This window comes from Adiantum capillus-veneris, chromosome 24 (genome assembly GCF_014529385.1).
Source record: "Adiantum capillus-veneris isolate H3 chromosome 24, ASM1452938v2, whole genome shotgun sequence".
Lineage (NCBI taxonomy): Eukaryota > Viridiplantae > Streptophyta > Polypodiopsida > Polypodiales > Pteridaceae > Adiantum > Adiantum capillus-veneris.
The window spans coordinates 8681306-8699913 of NC_140954.1; the positions used below are offsets into that span (position 1 = coordinate 8681306).

General features: G+C 47.8%; 1 protein-coding gene across 5 annotated transcripts in view; it reads left to right on the forward strand.

Moving 5' to 3' along the window:
* The window catches only part of ECA3 (endoplasmic reticulum-type calcium-transporting ATPase 3), a 215251-nt gene that overhangs the window by 165957 nt on the left and 30686 nt on the right, over window positions 1–18608 (forward strand). For all 5 annotated transcript variants that reach the window (XM_086497970.1, XM_086497971.1, XM_086497972.1 and 2 more), the window contains one exon: window positions 18314–18510. In XM_086497970.1, the coding sequence (XP_086354096.1) occupies window positions 18314–18510 (197 nt within the window). The remainder of the gene's footprint in view (window positions 1–18313; window positions 18511–18608) is intronic.

Genomic DNA, 18608 nt, shown 5'->3' on the forward strand with positions numbered 1-18608 from the left:
ATTCTGGAGTATACAGATGCATACACTTACCTGGGGGTAGTCTTTACTGGGCCGAGATTTTCCTTGAGAAGAGCAACAGAGACTAGACTAACTAGAGCTGGTGCGGCTCTGGGAGGAATGGAGAGGATGTGTTCGCAGGTTCAGTTCCAGGAACCTAGGAGAAAGTTATGGCTCTTTGATACTCTTGTAGCACGGATAATGTGTCGTGCTCGCTACAGTGGGTAGCCCTCAGTGCACTGTGCGTGACAATCTCACTCAAACAGACGGAATCTCCCTCAAACAAACTGAATAGAAAGGAAACAATAGACGTCAACAGAGCTCGCAAAGACACAAAAGCAGACCAGAACATATGACTCGACTACCTCAAAGACTGATACAGACTCTGGCGTGGCAGCACACTCAGCTCCAGCCCAGGACTCACAGGTACAATGGGGTGTCGAGGCTCAGATGTGCAGGGATGGTGAAGCAGTGCTCTGTGCATAGACTCACTCTAGACGACTACGTACAAGATAATGGCACTGGCTCAAACGACTACTTATATGTACAACCATAAAGAGCCACCAACGGCTTAGAAATGTCCACTCAGCTTAGTCTATCTCCAAACTGAGTGGTGGTGGTGACCTGGCCACGATGTCACCGTCGGTACCCTGCCACGTGTCACCCCTAGCCTAGAGGGTCCGTCCAGTGTGAACCAGACCAACTGTGACTAACTGTCCAATTGTCTGTCTGTCCTGTGAAGTGACACTGTAGCCCTGCCACCACAGGTTGCCCGCCACAAGACCGCTCACCGTCTCGGTGAGAGGAAGACTGAAACTATGAAAGTAAACTACTAGTATGTACAATGGTGAGCTCCTGAATCTGTCATCCAAGAGATAGAGTGGTGGCCACTGCTGCATCCGAAGTATCAGCCTCTGGAGGTGGAGCCATCAAATCGATTGTGGGGCCCTGCTGTATATGAGCTCTCCTGTCAGTAAGTGTGCTTCGTGGGAAATGACCAGCCACGTGCTCTACTGGGCAGATGGTAGCACTTGTCCTGTAGTGTACTGAGGACGTCGAGTAACACAGCCATGGGGATGTGCTCTAGCAACTCCATCACAACAAGTCATATTTTGCATCTGAGGCAATGGTGAAGACTGAAACCCCTGAGGAGGAGGATACTGTTGTTGTTGATTGTAGTATTGAACGGGAACTGGAGTAAAGTCCCATAAACTACTGAGAAGGACCCGTTGCTGCATGCTGCACTGGTGTACCTGCTCCAGTCCACCCATATCCCATACCCATCATCGTAGGCTGTGTTGCCCTATTTTCATGTAACAACAATTCTCTAAATCCTTGTACTTGATTCTAAAGGTCACTAATCACTTGAGACTTTAACTTCAGGGCCTGTTGGAGTGCGAAAATAGTGGCATCCCTATCGGCGATCGCGCTCTCAGCAACCTTCAGAGCTCCCTCCATAGCTGCGTAAGTAGCTGGGTGACGCTGGTGTGTGGCTGCTAAACGCTCTGCTCCAAGCTCAATGGTGGCAATGCCTTGCCTAGACTCCTGCAATATATCCTCAGATAGCCAAAAAAATGATGTAGAGTCCGACCCTGTGGAAGGTCCTGTAACACTGTCAGGGTGAAGAGAGCTGGCAAGTGGTACAGCTGGTGGGACTGGTGTGACAAGTGGCACTGCTCGTGGTGGACTGGGCGCATGCCTCTCTGTCGAAGTAGAGATGGTGGGAGTGGTTGCAGCAGGACTAGGCATAGAAGAAGAAGCAACTGCCACTGGGACGTGGGAGCTAGTCACTTTGGTAGGGGTAAAAATAGCAGCAGTAGAGAGAGGAACACACACTGTAGAAGCCACAGCTGTGACATGCATAGTGTGATCTGCACCACCTGAACTTACCATGCAATCAGTAGCGACCGTATGCGAGGAACGTCGAACAGGTTGCTTCACTCGAAGCTGGTTGCTTTCCGAAACTGGCAGGGATACTAAAGATTCTACTGTGTCCTTCACTACCTTTGCTCTCTTTTTCTTTGGCTTTTCAGATAGATCCATTGTCTGTTCAATATCTTTCCCTTCCACATCCATAGGACTAATAGGTATATTAATGACCCAGGCCAACATCGGAGCTGCGAAGCATTGAAAGCTAGATTGCACAGATTGCACCTGAGCTCTGAATCTTTTTGCCCGCGACTGTAAAGAGGTAAATAAAATTTGATGAAAGCCACACGGGATGATGTGGATGAGGCAGTATAGGCCTTCGCAGTGCGAGAATATAGTAGGCACGTCACATCTGTCCTTGCCCTTGCTGACTTTAGGATCTCTGACCAAAAAGTAATATTTGAAAATGGCCCAAAGCTTTTTATTCCTTGCATAATTAGCATGACTCGTACTAAGTAGCTCTTTGCATGCCTCGATTGTTGCATCTTTCGAAAGTTGTGAATAGGTTCTCGTAGCTGGTTTGACTGCCGGAAAGGTTGTCATCCCCAAAGCGTTACCAATGCGTGTAGCAGTCAGTGGGTGTCCTCTGACTTTGGGAAAAAACTTGAGAACTGCATGCACCATATCCATGGGAATATCAGAAGGCAGATCCGTGTCTGCTAATGCTGACAGACCTAGTGTATGTAGCTGGTCTTTTGATAAGACTTCTCGAAGAGACAGATGAGGCTGCTGCAGATGGAAGTTCAAAGTGAACTTGGTTTGGGTCTTGGAAGAAGGAGGCCGAGGAATTTGATGACTCAGTACTTGCATGCTGGCTTTCCTCTTCTTTTGGTTTTTTACAGCTTCTTCTTCTTCATCCTCTTCCTCTTCCTCTTCCTCTTTGCTAGAAGACTCTGAGTCGGAAGTAGAGCCTGAGTCCGACGCCTTGTAATTTTCATCACTGTAATTAGTGGAGGACACATCGGTGAGGCCATGGCTGGAGGTATCCACATCCTCTTCCTCTGCCGAACTTTGGGATGTCTCAGTTGGCCTCTCTGGAGAGAGAGCTTTCCTCTTCCTAACTTGTTTGCTTGTACCAGCCATCGTAAAGCTAGCTAGCTGGCTTGGCAGTGTGCAGGGTGAACTCTGGAACTCCCAGATTCAAGATGTAGCGTTGTACTTGGAATAAACAATTTCCCAGAAAAGATTGGAAAAGCTATACTTCGGAAATCTTAATTACACAGGAGGCTGCACTTTTAAAAAAGCGATGATTTTGCAATACTCTAGTAGGCGGCACTTTTTTTGCGATGAGCAGGCGGATGGATGCAGGAAGAGTAGGGTGGGCGAGGGCGAGGGGAGTAAGAGGAGGGTAGGTCGAGTGGTTGGGTTAGGGTAGAGGCGAGGGGGAGTAAGGGAGGGTAGGGGCGAGGGGGTGTGAGAGGGTAGGTACGAGGGGGTGTGGAGAGGGTAGGGGCGAGGGGGAGTAGGGGAGGGTAGGGGTGAGAGGGTGTGAGAGGGTAGGTAGGGGCGAGCAGTAAGGGGAGGGTAGGTAGGGGCGAGGGGGTTGGGATAGGGTAGGGGCGAGGGGTGTGGAGAGGGTAGGGGCGAGGGGTAGGGTGAGGGTAGGTAGGGGCGAGGGTTGGGTAGGGTAGGGGCGAGGGGGAGGAAGGGAGGGTAGGGGAGAGGGGGTGTGAGAGGGTAGGTAGGGGCGAGCAATAAGGGGAGGGTAGGTAGGGGCGAGGGGGTTGGGATAGGGTAGGGGCGAGGGGGTTGGGATAGGGTAAGTAGGGGTGAGGGAAAATTGTGTAGGGGAGAGGGTGGTTAGGGACGAGGTGAGTATGGGGAGGGTAGGGGCGTCAGTTAAAAGTCTTTCTGTCAAGAAAGCACCACATACAGGGAACCCAGGGTAAAAAGCAATATTGGGTGGGGGTGAGTGAAAAAGCAAAGCTAGCAGTAAGCAAGCAGGAAGCAGTAAACGAAAGCACAAAGCAATATAGTAAGGAGCAACTAGTTGCAGCAGCGACTTGGAGTCCAAGGTAGAGAGAGAGAGAGAGAGAGAGAGAGAGACATAGAGAGGGAGAGGGATATAGAGTGTAGATGCTACAGAATTAATAGCCAATGGCCTATCAGGACTTCCACCTGATATAGTGTTTGTGAGCAGTGTGAGAGAGATGCGCCAGAATATCGGGAAAATCCATATTCTATCTGATTAGAGTTGTACTCGCCAATTTGAAGAAATCCACAAGGAGAGGGAGAGGGGTCAGTAGAGAGAGAGCTGTAAGTGTAAGGACCAGCGATAGAGATACCCAGGATACAGATAGACACGGAGAGAGAGAGAAACAGGAAGCTGATTATCTAATCAATTTGTGAATTCCAATAATTAAAAAGAAAAAATTCGAGAGTAGCTGGAATCCAATTCGAATTATGTCAATGTGAGGTGAGAAGGAGTTTGATGCATGCATAAAACAAGAGAATTTTTATGATAACACAAATTACAACTGAGATGAGAACTTGAGATGAGATAAATCTGAGAAGAGGGTTAATGGATCGATGGAGAGAGCCGAAAATTGAGACGGGACAGTCATACAGTTGTATGTGGGAGTTATAACACAACCAGATTCTTTAGAGTCAGGCAAGTGAGTGATAGCACTTTATTCTTGATCCATTTACCAGTGGCAAGGGAACGCCTTCCAAAGTGACTAACTGGACAGCCCCCTGTGGCAAAATCTCCTGTACTCTGAAGGGCCCTTGCCAGGCTGGGATCAACTTCTTAGCTTTCTTCAGATACTTAGCTTGATAGAGTAGCACCAGCGAGCTCTGCATTATTTTCGGCCTTCGGAGATGGCGATCATGCCGCGCTTTGCGACGAATCTGCTCGGCTTGGAGAGCATGTGAAGCTAATCTCCTGCTTTCTTCTAACATTGAGAGTCGCGAGAGGTTTGCTGAAGCACTCCCAGCTGTGACACGAACGCTTCCCACTCTTGCTGAACCTGAGTTGAACTCATATGGTGCAATTGCCTTTAAGCCCAAACTGTGCCGAGTATAGCCTGAGCCCAAGAGTCCACCTATAGGACCACTGTGTGCATCCTCCAGAATGTGGTCTACTCCATGAGGGGAGACGCACCTGTGCAGCACACCATCTGGCCCAGATTTGTAGAGCTATCCACCAATCAAAGAGAACGGTCTAGACTTGAGCAAGAGTCTTCTTTTTTGCAAGGGAGAAGCATTCTCAGGATATAGGCCAGTAGAGAGCAGATGTAACACATCTTCATACCATTCTGGGGTTGTGTCCACCTTAAAAAGATGACTGTCAGGAAAATCATCATCAACCCCAGTATTGGGCTCACCTGTGTGTATGCGAGAGAGATGGTCGGCCATGACGTGCCGCTTGCCTGGACTAAGAACTACTTGGAAGTCGAACTCCTCGAATATGAGTAGCCATCTCCACACTCTTCCTGCAACTTGGGGTTTATTTAGAAGATAGCGTAGCGCATGATGATCTATGATGATAGTGAAATGAACCCCTAACAAGTAATGACGAAACTTTTGTAAAGAATACACCATAGCCAACCCTTCCCTTTTTGTGGTGCTGTAGTTGCGCTCTGCTTTGGTGAGCAAGCGACTTGCATAGTGAACAGGGCGATCCAGGTTGTACTCTTTACTAGGTTGAGTTAACACAGCCCCCACAGCCAGCTGGCTGGCATCCGTATGCACATGAAAAAGAAGAGACCAATCTGGAGCCACTAAAATAGGTGCTTCAGTGAGACGCTTTTTGAGGTATTCAAATGCTCCAGCCTCAGGTTTTGACCATTTAAAGGGTACTGTAGCACTAGTCAGTCGGGTCAATGGTTGAGCCACCTGTGCATACATCCGTATGAACCTATGATGATATCCTGTGTGGCCTACAAAGCTCTGAACACCTTACTGATTGATAGGAGGTCGTAACTTCAAGATTGCCACGATCTTCTCTGGGTCTGGTGCTAAACCTTTGACAGACACCACATGGCCTAGAAGTGTGCCTTCGGTGACCAAAAAATGACATTTGTTAGGATTGAGTTTTAGCCGTGCCGCTCTGCACCTGAGGAAGACAGCAGAGAGCTGAGCGAGGTGTTCCTCTAAATTTTCCACTGGGATTGAACATTGAGCACTTGAGAAGGTTGAAAAATCGTCCATGAAGATGTGAAGATGATCCATAAGGAGAGGACAAAAGATGAGATACACCGCTCGATTGAAAGAAGGTGGAGCGTTTTTCAACCCAAAAGACATTCTAGTGTAGATAAAAATACCCCAGGGACTCACAAAGGCCGTTTTCAGCTGATCACCTGGACGGATGCCCAACTGATTGTATCCACTAAACCCATCCATGAAACTGTACAATACATTCCCTGCTACATCTTCGAGCACACGCTCAGTGCAAGGTGTTGGGAAACCATCTGAGATAGTTACCTTATTCAGAGCACGGTAATCTACGCACACACGGATTTTGTTGGACTGCTTCTTAGGTGCTATCACCATGGGTGATAACCACTCAGAGTGCTCCACAGGTACAATGATCCTTGCCTCTTGCATTTTTTCCAACTCTGACTTGACCGCCTCAACATACTTCGGGTTGAGCTTGTAAGCTTGGCCTCTTACAGGGTTAGCCCCTTCAACCAGAGGTATAGTGTGGACACCCAATTCTGGTGGGATCCCCTCCAGATCCTTGTAGGACCAAGCAAAAACATCTCTAAAAGAGTGTATGAAAGAGACTACCTGATTGAGTAATGCGGGATGCTCCCATAACCAAGCTGCTAAGAGGACGTGTTGAGGGTTGTCAGGGTCGCCCAGGTTGACTTTTTTGACAGGGTCAGGAGATGTAACTGTGGAGGGTACTTCAGAAGTTGAAACATGAGCTGCCTCTTGGAGCTTCGAGACATCATGTGCTGGCGTTTGATCGATTGGAAACTCCGCATACTCTTCTGTAACCATCCAGGCGGAAGCTCATCGAAGGGTAATTCTTCAGACACAGACATAACCGGGTGCTTTAGAGTGGGTAGGGCATCCGACCTGGGAGATGTTAGAGGAAGGGGGGAATCATTGGCGAGTTCATGCAGAGGAGATTTTTTTACCCTTCGGTGATGTGTGATAGGTTCCGCGAGGCCGAGGGCTTCCATAGGAGGATCATCTGAATCTTGAGAATTTGGCGTTGACCCACTTATTGCTTGGACTGGTCCATTGTCTGCTGTAGGACTACTGTCTAGTGTAGGACTTGGGACATTTGTGTCCGCCTGAGGAGTTGGAAGAGAGAGTGTTACCGGCACATGTGAGTTTTGAATAGAGACCATATAGCATGGCATCGAAGCGGTAGCTTCCAACCACTACAGCAGGTCGTCGTCATACCTGTCAGGTGGGATGGGTTGCTCAGGGTCGGGGTTGGATTGTACTGACAATGAGCTGTGATGAACCACTGGATCCATACCTCCTTCGAGCTGAATTGGTTGCATGGGGGAGCAAGGAGTATGTATCCACATGGCGTCGTTGCCCCAATCATGAAGTGCCTTAGTATGCCTCAACCATGGTCGACCAATCAGCAAAGGAAATCCTCCCTCCACCTGAGAAAGACTGACCACCACAAAATCCAAGCTAAATGTGAAGTCTTGTATCATCAGAGGAACCTTCTCTACTATGCCCACAGGGTAGACTGTCCTCTGGTCGTCCAATGTAACAGTGAATGGAGCAGGGCGGTTAGGCTGCAGGCCTAAGGCCAACATAGTAAATTCTGGCATCCGATTGATCCCAGATCTACCATCCACTATGACGCTTGAGAATTGACGTCCAAGAATAGACACAGTGAGACGAGGACTTTTATAGTCAGTGAGGGGAGCAGCTGGATATGAAATCATGTAGGACTCCAAGGGCTGCGCAGGTAGGTGCCCTCCACTAGGCCCTGCACCAGGGTACAGAGACTGAATGATGGAAAGGGTGTCACTTCTAAAATTTGCATCAAGTCGAAGCATGTCGTACAATGTCACTTGTTGAAAAGTGTTTTTCAAGATAGACTCTGCTGTGGGCTTGTTTCCTTTGATTAGAGCTTGCTCTGGTATGTTAAGCTTCTGCAAGTCCTCTACTGCTTCGATGAAAGCACCATCAATATCTGATAGAAGCGAGGTAGGCTGGCTCTTGACACTACCTGCCAGTTTGTCAGCTACTACTGGAGGTTGACTCATTTGTGTGACAGGAGATGGAAAGATTGGACCACCAGGGAGGCTGAGGCCAAGAGCAGCTCTCTGTGCTCGTGTGAGCACCCTAGCCGGCTCTTCCACTCGCTTCGACCCTTCTTGAGAGGCAACTACCAGAGTGGAAGGCGGTGCTTGTGGAATGGAGCTTATTGTGATGAGGTTAAGCTTTGGAAATGTAAACTCCTGTTGGCTTGTGCTTGCAGAGGTGGACGCTCATTGTTTTCGGCAATCCTTACTATAGTGATCCTTAGCTTCATGGCAATGGCGGCAAGGAGGGGACCCTTCTGGTAAGGGACATTTGCTCTGATAGTGTCCATACTCCCCGCACCTGTAGCACAAAATTGGCCTATTTGAGGGGCGAGGTGGTCTCTGCCCTTGCTGCATGGGACCGGAGGCTGACGTGTAGAAGCTTTGGGGAACTGAAGGAGTACTAGCATGTTAAAAGCTGGGAGATGCAAAGTTATTGTGCATACCTTGCTGCATAGGAGGTGTTGTCAGCAGAGGTGACAACGGGTTTTGATGGCCATAGGGCGAGACCATGTTCGATGCAGGTGCTAGCCCTTGGTGCTAGCCCTTGTTGGAGAGAAGGACCTAGACTTTGTTGTATTTGCCGCAACCCCTTGATATAGTAGCAATCCTTGTCTTCGTGCCGCAGAAGTGGCAATAGGCCCGCGGGGGACAGTCCTGTGGAGGATGCCCTGGAGAGCGACACGAGCTGCACCATACCATAGCCTTAGTCTCTTGTTGAGACCGAAGCTCCTGTAGCTCTCTCTTGATTTGATCCAAAGCCTCAAGATGTGGGGGTTTCTCCTGGCGAAGAGAGATATTTTTCTCCTCTTGAAGAGCGCGTTGTAGTTTTAGGGCTTCAAGTTCTCTCCGTAAAGAAGTCAATGGATCAGCAGGACTTTCCGAAAACACAAAGGAGGTCTCTATGTTAGGGGAGTTGTTGAACAGCTTCCTAGCCCCCTCTATCCTAGCAGCAGTTGCGATGAACTCCTCCAAAGTGGCGTCGGGCCGGAGACTCTCACGGAGTTTTTGTTGAGAAGTTTTGGGAAGCGCCTTCTCCATCCACTTCTTCACCATGAATTCACCGGGTTGCTGAGGAAGCTTGGCAACCAGAGACTTGGTCTTAGTCATAAGCTCTGCAAAAGTCTCCTCTGGTTGGAGCACCATGTTGGCTAACTCATCCAACACTTTCTCCTTGTAGTCACCGGGCCTGAAAGCTGCACAAAACTGTTGCCTTAAGGCTGCCCATGTTGCAAAATGGTTCTCTGCAAACTGGCTGTACCATTTGTCTGCTAAGCCATCCAAGGTGGATGGAAAGAGTACCAAGTAGGCATCTTCCCTGTTAAGACCACGACCCCTACTGAGAGATACAAATCTCCTTGCATGGTCGTCAGCATCTTCTGAAGAGAGTCCTTTGAATGTAGGGAACTTGATGTTTACCTTAGCCAAAACGCTAGCCAACGGCTCCATGGCCCCTTGTTGAGCCTGTAGCTCAGTAGCCTGTAGCAGAATAGGAGAGAGCTTTACTGGAGAAGGAGATCTCGAAGATGTGGAAGCGGATGAAGGAATGGGTGATGTATGTGGAGGGATAGGTGATGAGGTTGATGGACTTCTACTCGGTACCAAAGGTCGTCTTCTGTTATAGTACTTCAGAGGGCTCAGTAGTGCGCTTTGACGCTCGACAGACCGCCTTGTATGTGTCATGCAGTGACAACCAATCCCACCAACCTTCTGGCAAGAAAACCCTGAACTGGCTGAAGACTGGTCTAGACTCTACTAGACCAGGCAAGTGACTAGACCAGGCTGGACCAGGGACGAGGAGGACTAGACCAAGGTCGAGGAGGTCTAGACAGGGACGAGGACAGGCTGGACCAGGGCGAGAGAGGACTAGACCAGTTGGACCAGGCGAGAGGGGAACAGGTGAGCCAAGGTCGGCGAAGCTAGGCAAGGTAGGCGAAGCTAGATAAACCTAACTAGCTTCAAGATTTGCATCTCACAGAGTGAGATTTCTGTTGAGGTCCCACCGTGATCGCCAAAATGAGAGCACCTGTAGCGCGGATAATGTGTCGTGCTCTCTAAAGTGGGTAGCCCTCAGTGCAATGTGCGTGACAATCTCACTCAAACAGACGGAATCTCCCTCAAACAGACTGAACAGAAAGGAAACAATAGACGTCAACAGAGCTCGCAAAGACACAATAGCAGACCAGAACATATGACACGACTACCTCAAAGACTGATACAGACTCTGGCATGGCAGCACACTCAGCTCCAGCCCAGGACTCACAGGTACAATGGGGTGTCGAGGCTTAGATGTGCAGGGATGGTGAAGCAGTGCTCTGTGCATAGACTCACTCTAGACGACTACGTACAAGATAATGCCACTGGCTCAAACGACTACTTATATGTACAACCATAAAGAGCCACCAACGGCTCATAAATGTCCAGTCAGCTAAGTCTATCTCCAAACTGAGTGGTGGTGGTGACCTGGCCACGATGTCACGGTCGATACCCTGCCACGTGTCACCCCCAGCCCAGAGGGTCCGTCCAGTGTGAACCAGACCAACTGTGACTAACTGTCCAACTGTCTGCCTGTCCTATGAAGTGACACCGTAGCCCTGCTACAACTCTGGTTGCCTCTACTATGTTATATGGGGTGCAGGTTTGGGGACCTTCTGTAGGCCAGGAGGGTTGGAGGCGTATGGAGAAGCCCCTGATATCCATGATCTCTCGTCTGATTAGAGCCAAGGCTTCCGTACCACATGGTATCATTCGAGCGGAATTAGCTGCCCCCCCTATGGAGATTGAGGCGCTGATTAGATCAGTCTCCTTTGTACATAGTCTGTGGGATACTACCAGAGACAGATATGTCAGGGTGGCTCTAGAGTCCTCCAGACAATTAGCTCTTAATGGGGATACATCATGCTGGTATGCACAGATGGCATCATGGTTTCAGACACATGGTTTCACCATGGACAGGTTGCCTCCTTTTCTATACTCTCTACAGGCACCCTTGAGGTCTTTGACGCAGGTAGAGATTAATAGACTCATTCGTCAGGTTCTGATCCAGCTGGACACAAGGAGGACATGGATAGAGCCGATACAGGAGTTGGGCACAAAGATGGCTTTTTATAGAGAGCATTTTCTCCACCTCACGAGGGATGGGTTTGTGATTAGACCTAGCTATCTGGACAGACATCTTTCTCATGGTGTGCGATGTGCCATTGGCCAGATACGAACGTCCACTCATCAACTCGAGATTGAGACTGGAAGATTCAGAGGGACACCAGCAGATATCAGGATATGCTGCTTATGCCATCTAGAGCCAGAGACAGAGGTACATTACATATGCCATCTAGAGACAGAGCAAAGGATTCGAGCCATACTTTTTCGTTGTCCAGAGTGCAGATGAAGAAGGATCTCTATGAAGATAGATCTCTACTCCCCTCCCAAATTGTCTACACATTGTATAGCTCAGTTCACACATCTCACGCCTTTTGCCTTTCGCCTTTCACACCTATTCGCCTTTCACACCTATCCGCTTAGTTTAGGATTCCGCAGTATTTATATCTCGTTATCCCTAGTTGGATTTATTTTGTTAATCTGACTTGGTATCAGATACACCGCATTGGAACTTCCCGGTCTCTTTGGTCAGTTTGGCCTTTTGAAGACGTTAATATAACATTTCATTTCATTTCATTTCTCTCTCTCTCTCTCTCTCTCTCTCTCTCTCTCTCTCTCTCTCTCTCTCTCTCTCTCTCTCTCTCTCTCTCTCTCTCTCTCTCTCTCTCTCTCTCTCTCTCTCTCTCTCTGTGTGGCAGAACAGCGCATTAAAACAAAAAAAAACAGCCGCGATCTCTACGCGGGCAGCCACCACTCTGCTATCTTTGCCGTGGCGAGGTAGCTATAAAAGCATCACACGTCCTCTCCCAGAGGGAAGACAAGTTTTCGCAAGGAAGAGATGTTGCTGCAGATTTCAGCCACATAATCGCCGATGATGCCCATGGCTGCCCCAAGTGTACCAGATGTCGTCAGGACCCAGTGCGCGAGTTCCCTCGTGAAGAAGTGCCTACGGAGCGTGTTTCCATCGCGACAAGCTACTGTTTTTCTCTGTTTTCAGCCCATAAACGTCATAGACGGGGCTGATTTAAGAGAAGGAACCCGAGAACACACCTCATTTGTTTGTATCATTGGAAGAGAGGATTTTCTATGTAGAGATCTCTTCAGGGGAATTGCTTTTCGATAACTGAGTTGCGTTTCGAGCGTCGAGACTTTGAAGGTAACGATTTTCATGTTATGATCTCTAAGTATTTGTTAGCAGGTGTACTTCCTCTTAGTGAGGGAGTATGAGCCTCTGCAGAAGAAAGCGCTGTGAGGAACTAGACCCAGATCAATCCAAGGGTTTTGTACCCAAGTTTGGGAAGTAGATCCAAGGATAGTCTCTCAAGTTGTGATCCCGAAGTGGAGATTCCCAAGTAAGGGCTTTGTGTCCGGGAAAGCAGAGTCGTTCTGCAAGAAGAGGACTGTGGAAAACAGAGTTGGAAAGGAGTTGTAGGGATGTTATGCCCCGAGTCTAGAAGGTGAGATCCAGAGGCGAGAACCTTGGTTCTCGAGGATTTTAAATAAGGAACAGAAGTTCCTTGGAATAGGGTTTTAGCCTAGGAATGGGAAGCTGAGGCTTCCGGGAACCATCAAGTCTTATTCTAGGACGAACGTGGTAATACGTTCGGTTCAAGTGCTTGTATAGACTTCTCCTCAGTAATAAACATACTATTACCCAGGGGGGGACCAACCTATCCTCTGGTCCCCAATACTGTGTCGATCTTCTCTCTCTCTCTCTCTCTCTCTCTCTCTCTCTCTCTCTCTCTATATATATATATATATATATATATATATATATATATAGTGATAAAGTGATAAATTCTATTTATCCGAGTATATTCTATATTGCTATGCATCTCTGTTTGTGACATGGCTCGGGGCAAAGTCTCGTGGCAGGTCATCACTTTACCTTGTTCTCAAGGAGGGTTGGGGATCATAGACCCAACATGGCAAATGCCAAAGTAGAGCCCTCCATTGAAAGCTTGTGGTCAGAGGACTTCCAGGGGAGGAGCCCTGGAAGGAGTTGTTGCTTCACCGGATTGGGGCGAGGATGCCACAGACGGGGAGGTCCATGGAGCCCTTCCACCCGCTGGATTTTTTCATAAAGATGCGTAGAGTAGGCACTAGCAGGAGATGGGAGGATTGCTTCGCTGCTAGCCTGCTTCGGTCTTAGGAGTAGCTGTATAGCACGAGCCCACATGCATTGAGGAGTGTTTGAGGCAGCCACTGGTCTGGAACCCTATGGTAAGCACGCAGCAAGGCCACGTGGTTGGTTGCAGACCTCGTGTCTCTTTGGGTCTCATGGCAGAGGGTCTAGCTTGCACTTTTGGGGACTGGCTTCAGTTTTTAGTACTCTCCGAGGAGGTTCACAATACCCAACTGCAAGGCATGAGGGGGGTGCAGAGCATGTGTTAATATATTGTAGAGGCTATACCTACAGAGTGGCACACCCCTATGGAGCTGGCAGCTCCCTGTTGGATGGGGGCTTTCACACGACTGGAGGTCCACATTTTAGTGAGGGCCTGCTCAGACACATGATCTTGCATGTTTCAAGGTTTAGAGGGAGGGCGAAAATCACTCTCGAGGCACCAGAGGTGGCCGAGTGTTGCTTTCAACGGATCAGAGTTGTGAGCATGAGTGGGAGGACTTGTGTCATAGACCCGGACCCGACAGATCTTGAGTCAGGACATGGGCTGCTTTGGGCTTGGGAAAGCCCTCCTTTGGTCCGAATATAGTGGGACCCGAGGGAGTGGTTCTTAAGGGATCCTTTAACTGTCGCTGATCACCCAGGTACTCCTTTCTTCCAGTACACAGCTGGGCTTGGTCGCCACATACTTACATCATAGAGAGTCTTGTCTTGCTGCAGCGTCCCACTGGCTGGAGGAGGGTCTCACATCCGAGTTCTTGGCAAGATTTTGGGAGCGCCTATGCGACAACAGACAGTCGAGGCATGTCACCATGGTCCAGTGGCTAGTTGCACATCGAGCTCTATCGTAGTGGGAAGTTGGTTGGTGCACAGCAACCTCTCGGCAGTATGTGCCGCATGTGCCCACCCACTTGAGACTCAATGTCACTGTTTGTGGGACTGCCCCATGGCACAACAGGCTTGGCTTCGGATTCTTCGGGTGATGCCTGCACTCCGCAGCCAGCCTGTACACCTGGGGTGCTGCAGCTTGATCCACACTCAAGGGCGCAGCACTCGGTTTTGAAATGGCTTCTGCCATATAACTTCTGCCAGCAGGATGATTGTGATTCAGGAGGACCGGCCTACACTTCAGCCAACCACAGAGCTAGTTTCTTAGGAGTGGAGCAGAGATAGAGAGTTGCGTTGAGAGCGCATCTGCAGTCTGACATTGTGGTTCATCTAGTGCGCCTGTTGCTTCTGCATCTTCATGCCTTGACCTATCCCACTGACAGACTGTGCGTGACATTTGGCTGGAGCTGGTCCATACCCTCAGGGGCTAGTTTAGAGACTTCAGGGTAGCTCCGACTGCATGCGGAAGCGCCTAGAGGCCTTCTTCTAACTTTGGTGCATAGGTCCCTTCTTCACCTTGGTTCTTGGCGCGACTAGCTAACAACAGCACCCACCAGTGTGGTTATTTCCTCCCCATATCTCTTGATTGAGCCATCAGTGTGCATATCTTGTCTTTCCACATGTTAATATAGCCCTTCTAGCAAGGGTAGTTATCAAAAGACATCCGTCAGAGATTGGTCGGATATGGATGTGATGGTTGATATTGCTACTACACGATATCAAAAGTTCTGATGAGGATGAGATGACACGATAGAAATCTAATTGATTCTAGTGCATATGGAACATCCAAGAGTTCGAGATTCAACTGAATAATTATTCCTAGACTTGTTCAAGACAGATACATGTGATGTATGCCATGTGGTTTGTACCATTGATGCATGTACATGATTGTTGATATATATTGTTGTGTTACCCGTCCTCTCACGAAAAAACTAAACAGCTGTTTCGAAATACAGAGAACACTTATTTTACTCGTTTTGTAGATGTAATCTACAACGATTATTATTTTCTCAAAGATAGGGTATGTCACAAATCAGCCCTTAAACTGAGGCGTATAACACAAATCAGCCCTAGGAGTGGAGTGCCCTCGTTTTTATAAGCCAAGGGATCGGACATCGAAAATCCAAAGGTCGGACAATTGAAAAGCCAAAGGTAGGACAAATGAAAAGTCTAATAGACTTGGGCACCCCAAGCCAATAATTTGATGCAATACACGTTAGACAGAACAAAAACACCTCAACAAATTGAACAAAACTGAGAAAGAGAGATGACACGGCATGACGAAGTTCTGCGCCCAAAGAGATTGGCCCCAAAGACTGGCGCCCCTTTTGGTATTTCTTTATTGTTGATGCTTCACAAAGTACAATGTCCAAGGGTCCTCGTCTCTGCCGCGCTCCACAACGTACAAAACTGGCAAGAGAGAAGCCCTGTCACTTTATTTATAGGCCCTAGGCCTTCCAAAAGCAGTTACATGAAAAGCTTCGAGTCTAAAAGCATCTGGGCCTCTAGTGCCAGCCAGTGCAAATCGTGGAAATCCGTACCGTGCTACATCAGTAGTCAGCGCAAATCGCGAAACGTCTGCCATGTGAGCATCTTCACGCAATTTTGGGTCCAACTATATTTTAAAACAGGTTTTAGGCCCCTTGGCCGCGGTACCATATGGTACAACTTATAAGCTTCAAGATCTTTAATGTAGCCCTCTCGAATAGGCTCTGTAAGTTGGTAAAACTTTATCTGCATCTTTCACTAGGATTTGGACCTCCCTTTGTCCAGAGTACGTCCAATCGGCCATGCCACGTCATCACTTTGTGACAAAAAGCCAAGCGTCAGGGACACCCAAAAGACTAGGCTAGTACCTATAAAAAGACCTCTTGGGGGCATTTGTAATGATCATCAATTTTTGGGTGATCTCTCTGTCTGTGAGCATTTGTGAAGACAACCAAGGCTTTGAGCTTTCTTGAAGACGACGAAGGCTTGAGCACTTGTGAAGATCAAGCAGGCCTTGAGCACTTGTGACAATAACTTGTATTGGCCATCTTTTGCAATATAAAAGAAATACCCCTTGGGGGCGCTCATTTTGAAGGCCAACGCTTCTAGGGAAGGAACTCCGCCTTCCTGTCTCTTGTGTTTGGTTTCTCTTTTTCTCTCTTTTCTTTTCAAGTTGAAGTGTTATGCTATTATGATTCCCCATCTGTTCTTAACGTACAGAAAGGTTTCAACATCCACATATTTTGTGAGCTTCCATTATCAAGGAGTACAATCACATTATTTCGGGAAAAACAGAGACGATTGTGCTTATGAAACTTTTTGTTGCTAAATGTACAATTAGTGAATGAAACTGTGCACCAAATGACGGATTTCAACTTGAACAAAATAAGAGCTACTTAGGATCTCATGAATGTGAATTGAAGGGCGTCCTTGTGGTTTCTTTGCCTTCTTTGCAAGGGAGTCTTTAATTCGGGGCCTGTCTGACGTCTAGCCACAGCCCATATAAGCTCCCTTCTTTAGTGCATCAGCAATGACGGTATTTTTGGCTTTCTTCTTCTCTTGGCGCCACAAGGAGTGGTATCGAGAGGCCTTGACGGAAACTTGGACTTGTGCTGGAATGCGGACCGCTTCTTCGAAGTGCCCTCATTGGATCCGGATTGGTGATCAAACTGCAAAGGTCCATTTCTTCTCTTAATTAGATCCATTTATCAAATGGAAGTTTGGGCTTTAGCCACAGCATCCTCAACATGAGTCGGGGCTTTATCTTTGATGAGAAACTAGCGATAATCCTCATGCAAGCCCCACACATACATATGTCCAGCATTAACAGAGTCGACTTTGCACAAAGTAAGGGCCTCCTTAAAGGCAGTGGCATACCTTGTGAAAGGAGAGAGTCTTCATCGAAAGAGACTATAATTTGGCATAAGCCTTTAGAGAATCCATTTTTGGCAATATTCTTTTTAAATTTAACATATCACGCTACCAAGGAGCGCCTTGCTACATAGATATAGAGGAATCGTCAGAATCCTCAATCATTTGGCTCACCATGCAAATCAAAATACGTTGTCCAGTGATGGAGCCCCCAACCCAACCCCCCCCCCCCAAAAAAAAAAAAAACCAGCACCCCCGTTTCTTTGATCTGTCACCCACAATGGTTTCTTGTCCCCAAGGCAGCAGTCTCTCATCTCTCCCTTGGGGAGAGTCTCAAGGCACAATTTGCTGCTGTTGCAGTCTGCTTGCAGCAACTGAAGGAGAGAGAGATGCCGCAGGGCTCAGCTTGGAAGCAGGCTGCAGCCGTGGGGAACCTTGTGGAAACCTTACCGCGATAACTGGACTGGTGAAACTGAGGCAGAGGAGAGCTAAGCTGCTCTCTTCTTGAGCAGGTCGTGCTTTAGTAGCCTTCCTGTTGCACCGGTGTCTTAGATAAATGAAGGTCAGAACGATTGTGATAATTAGCATGAAACGAGAAAGAACAGCTTTGCAGAGAGAAATGCAGGTTTGCGAAAAAGAAAATTATTCTCGATAAACAGGTTCTAGAGCAAGATAATGAGCAATTTGTAGAGAGAGAGTCAATCACTCATTGTAAAGAGGATTCTCGCTTTGGGTAGATTTACCTATGGATCACCTATATAAAATGGCATCAAAGTTACTGGCCAAATGAAGGCAATAATCGGCTGCCTCTATGTCTTGGTCACAATATATTTTGATCACTTTCGAGGCTACTTGGGCTCAATATGCTGGCAGATTTATCAGCTTCAAGGGGAAAAACTTTCCAATTTCATAAAGATAGGCATGGCATGTGGAGGGATAGACAAAGTTGAGGAGGGGAAATGCCTTCGATTAAGATAGGCTATAATATGAGAGCAAATGATGTATGCATGAGATAATCTGTCGATAGATGTGTCGTACATGTCTATAAAATCTGCTAGCTTTCCTGCTGTGATAATTTTCTTTGGTACCCTTTGCCCTTTGTCGCTGTACATTTTATGTTTCATTGATGCTTACTTAGATTGTTACTACAATCATGGGATAATTTTGTGACTTTGAGTTATTTAACTTGCAGGTTGCATTTCTTGATTTTTCAAGAGAGAGAAAGATGATGAGTGTCCTTTGTTCACGGAAGCAGCAAGAGATTCTTTTCTGCAAGGGAGCCCCAGAAGTGATCATTGCAAGGTGTACATATGTGCTTTGTAATGATGATGGTTCTACTGCGCCCATGACTACAGAGATTCGTGCAGAGCTAGAAGAGCAGCTGAACAGGTATGTTCCAAGGTAGTGCCTTTGGAGGCATCAAGGTAGTTTTATGAGTTTTTGTGTTTCCAATTCTCTCACTTGTTCAGTACCGATGAAGGAGAACA